The sequence below is a fragment of the Arachis ipaensis genome, chromosome B08 (genome assembly GCF_000816755.2).
Source record: "Arachis ipaensis cultivar K30076 chromosome B08, Araip1.1, whole genome shotgun sequence".
NCBI classification, from domain to species: Eukaryota; Viridiplantae; Streptophyta; class Magnoliopsida; order Fabales; family Fabaceae; genus Arachis; species Arachis ipaensis.
Genome location: NC_029792.2, coordinates 4,791,322 through 4,795,331, shown reverse-complemented (window position 1 = coordinate 4,795,331; position 4,010 = coordinate 4,791,322). Strand labels below are relative to the sequence as shown.

Genomic DNA, 4,010 nt, shown 5'->3' with positions numbered 1-4,010 from the left:
TTTCCCTATTTTTGCTTAAGTAAAATATTTAGAGAAAAATTATTGACTAGATAGAAAAGAAGCAATCTTGTTAATTATATCATTTAAGCAAATATTTAAAGAGAATTTACATAATTTTTCTTATATTAAACAAAGAAATGATTTATTTTTGGTGTCAAAGAAAGATAATTTAATACACATGTTATCACTAGCAAACGATAAAAAGTTATAATATCCAATTGAATATATTATATAACCATTATAATAATATAATTTGATAAAAAATATATATATAAGAAATGATGAAGACGCTTGGAGATTTAACTTCTATCCATATTCATATAGGGGTGGCAACATATACCCTACCCGCGGGTATTCAACCTGATCTTACTCGGTCAGATAGGGTTGTCAACCCAATTCGCAACGGATCGGGTATGGGTAGGATTCTCGTGCAGGTCAGTTAGGATGCGGATTAAACCTCAACCCTACCCGACAAACATGCATCCTATATATGTATATGTTATATACTTATATAAAAATATATTTTAAGTGGATGTCGAACCAAACACCTCTCACTAAATACAAAAAATCTTTAGTCATTAAAAGATCATTAATTGATAATTTAATATTTTTTTTACATAAAAATCAGTTCTATTTTAAATTATCATTAAGTTATATAATAATATTGCATTTTTTTTTGTAACCCACGAGTAGGGTCGGGTACCCGCGGGTTAAGAGCAAGTAGGAAGGTTGGAATATTCTCAACTCGCAGATAGGATTAGGGTTGGCTCCAAACCCTACCCTACCCTACCCTACCCATTGCCATCCCTGTATCCATATCGATTGCTATCAGTAACCCATCATGCAACATGGAGTGGAGATGAAAGTACAAGAGAAAAGGAACTTCAACTTTTTTTATATGTAAAATGGAGCTACTGTCCACCTGAACAATCATATGCCCATGAACATGAGTATTACAACTACGCAAAAAAAAAAATAAAAAGATCACAAGGCGTGTAATATACAAGTGGGTGCATTTCACGTCACCAGTAGAAGTTACACAAGAATATTACACGTAATATACAGTGGATTCTCAACATTGTCCATGATTATAAATGCAATCAATTTATAACTTTTCAACCCTAACTGTAATGTATTGCGTGGAGGAAATAGTTGAGTACCTCCTTTCCCGTCGCCCAAAACCCAAAAACCCTTTGGAAGTGAAAGTTAAATAGCTATTGAAATCTACATACCTACATACCTGGACAAATAACCACTACATTAAAAATCTAACTTGTTAACTTTACCCTAGCCTTCAATTTATTGGGAGGAATTACCCTATAAAGAATCCCCACTCCATTCCTTCCATTTCCACCACTATCACTCTTCCAAGTCCTAAACCTGGCACAACCCAAAGTATACCAATATAATTAACTCAAAAAAGTGTCCGCCTAATTTGCAGGATGTTGAGCATTGCACCCACTTAGCTAGACCTCCCTATGGAAATTGCTAATGAATTAACGAGGCCTCAAAAGAAGACACAAAGTTGTGGATGCAGAATGCTGAATCGTGCATGATGCACCAATATCAGCAAACAAACATGCTTGCACTACCTTGGCGGTCTAAGTGAAAAGCATCTTCAGCTCCTCTATTCGTGCAGTTCGAACCTCTTGATCAGTCAGGGCACCAGAAATCATTCGTTGTTTACGTGCTTGCACCACCTCCATTCTCTCCTCAACTGTCCCCTGCAATGTGATACATAAGAGCAAGTAAACCACTCGAGTCAGTGAGTTAAAACTAATGGGTCAACCTCAACTGATGGCTTTGCTGCCAAACTCTATGCTAGTTCATTACCATATTACTTTAACCCACTAAATCAATTAATGAGGTCCAATTACAAAAAAATAACAACATATCCATGTTATATATGTTCATGACTTTCCAAATTTGCAAATCAAACATACCTTCACAATAAACCGTTTAATGGCTACCTTCTGTGTTTGTCCAATACGATGGATGCGCATGACTGCTTGTTCTTCTACAGCCGGATTCCACCATGGGTCCTATTCAATTATAAAATAATATTTTCCCCAATATTACTATAAAATAATTACATTCTTAATATCAATTATAATAAATAGCAATAAAAATCATATATCCATTGAATTGATTGTTCATACAAATAAAATTCCATTGCAACTTCAATCCAAACCTAGTATACATGCTAAATTAGCTACTCCCATATAGGATTGATCACTCCACATTCATTGGGTGATTTGGTTTGCTAAATCTAAAATATACACTAAAACAGAACAATTAATGGACTACAAAATTGTGCAAATAGATGCCCTATCTGAATGGCATCTTAATACTTTGTTTATCTTATCTAAAATCTGGTTTTATACCTGAAGCTAGACAAAGACTCATTAGGCAACAGAAGTGGATTTGCACGTACCATGACAAAAGCATTTGAAGCAGCTGTTAGGTTTATACCCACTCCACCAGCTTTTAGTGACATCAACAACACCTGGTGCAATAAATAGGAACAAACCGTTTAAAAGGGAAAAAAAGGACAATGCATTTAACCACTTCATTACATTGTTCAAGTCACAGGCAAAAGCAAAAAATAGGTCGAGACCAGTATTTCATCATCTTCTGAGAATTGTTTGATCACTTTCTCCCGTTGTTGCTGATTTAAAGTTCCATCAAGACGAACAAATGAAATGTTATTCCTGGAAATATAGGAAATCATAAATAAACCTCTGTATCATTTTTCATTACTTAATTGTATCAAAACAATAGAAAGATAAATACACCCATAATGGGATAAAATTAAGCATGATACAGAAAGGAACAGAAGTATGACATTAGATCACAACAATAATCAAAGCTGACATCAGCTTAAAAATAACTACAACACATCATAAAGAAATAGCATGCTTAGACTTCATGAATAGCTCTTTAGAAGCATTTGACTCAGATTGTCTCACAAGAATGCCATCTTTCTTAAAATATATGATTAAACAAGCAACAAATCTTACCGTGTAAAGGGAATCTGCAAAAGGTCTAGAAAAGCAGTCCATTGGCTAAAAACAATGCTCTTGGAGCCTGATGCGCGAAGACTTTCCAGTTCATGCAAAAGAACAGTTACCTTGCATGACTCTATCCAGTTCTTCTCAATATCAATCTGAAACCGACTATCAGTAGGAGCAGTAATAAGATCCTGCCGGCTAACTGTTTTTCTGTAAAAGTAGCAGTTTTGCAAGGAGAATGCATTATAAGTAAGATACATTTGAAATCACTGCAATAAAACTACTGATATTTTAGCGAGAAAGTACCTACAAACAGGACATAAACCAGAAGTGGAATTGCGCCAACTTGCCAAGAGGCATTCCCGGCATAGGCGGTGAGCACAAGGAGTCAACACTGCATCTTCGAAGGCTTCAAGACATATTGGACACTCACCCTGTTCCCCTTTACGTAGCTCTTCAACTACTTCTTGAACATAAGCCAGTGACGGTGCATCTTTTACTTCACGTTCTAAATTATTATGGGTTCCTCGAAGGAAGCGTTTAGCTAGTTTGTTTAGATCAGCAAATTCTTGAGTATCACCTCGGCTAAATGAATCAATGATCACCATGACAATAAGTTAAAGTGTACACAGACAAAACAATTTAATGCTGCATGGTCTAGGGAAACATAAACTCAAGAAAGCCTTTCAATTGCATTGCAACAAACAAACTTCAAAGAAAAAATAGAAGTAAAACATCGTTGTTCAAAGCTACCAAAACCACCTTTCTCATATAATACTTTCAGGCTTCAAGAACATCAAAAAAGTTGATGGTGAGTTGTTGGCTAATTTTCACTTTTAAGCCTCTATGATGCAACCATCATGCAGCATTTCATCATTGTAATAGCATAATAACAATAATTTTCTACTACCAAATTTTAATATAATTTTCTCAAATTGAATTTAGAAACATAACTACCATATAAAACATTTAAACCAAAAGTTATTAAAATCATGGAGA

At 34.8% G+C, this 4,010-nt stretch overlaps 1 protein-coding gene across 2 annotated transcripts in view; it reads right to left on the bottom strand.

The window, feature by feature from the left end:
* Positions 990-4,010, bottom strand: part of LOC107613472 (putative SWI/SNF-related matrix-associated actin-dependent regulator of chromatin subfamily A member 3-like 2) — an 8,056-nt gene continuing 5,035 nt past the window's right edge. Inside the window, exons 15-20 of one of the 2 annotated variants that reach the window (XM_016315478.2) lie at positions 3,318-3,596; positions 3,021-3,221; positions 2,618-2,711; positions 2,435-2,506; positions 1,944-2,042; positions 990-1,724 (exon numbers count right to left, since the gene is read on the bottom strand). In XM_016315478.2, the coding sequence (XP_016170964.1) occupies positions 1,602-1,724; positions 1,944-2,042; positions 2,435-2,506; positions 2,618-2,711; positions 3,021-3,221; positions 3,318-3,596 (868 nt within the window). In that variant the 3' untranslated portion in view covers positions 990-1,601. Of the gene's footprint in view, positions 1,725-1,943; positions 2,043-2,434; positions 2,507-2,617; positions 2,712-3,020; positions 3,222-3,317; positions 3,597-4,010 lie in introns of those variants that run through there. The other variant, XM_016315479.2, reaches the window with a different exon arrangement.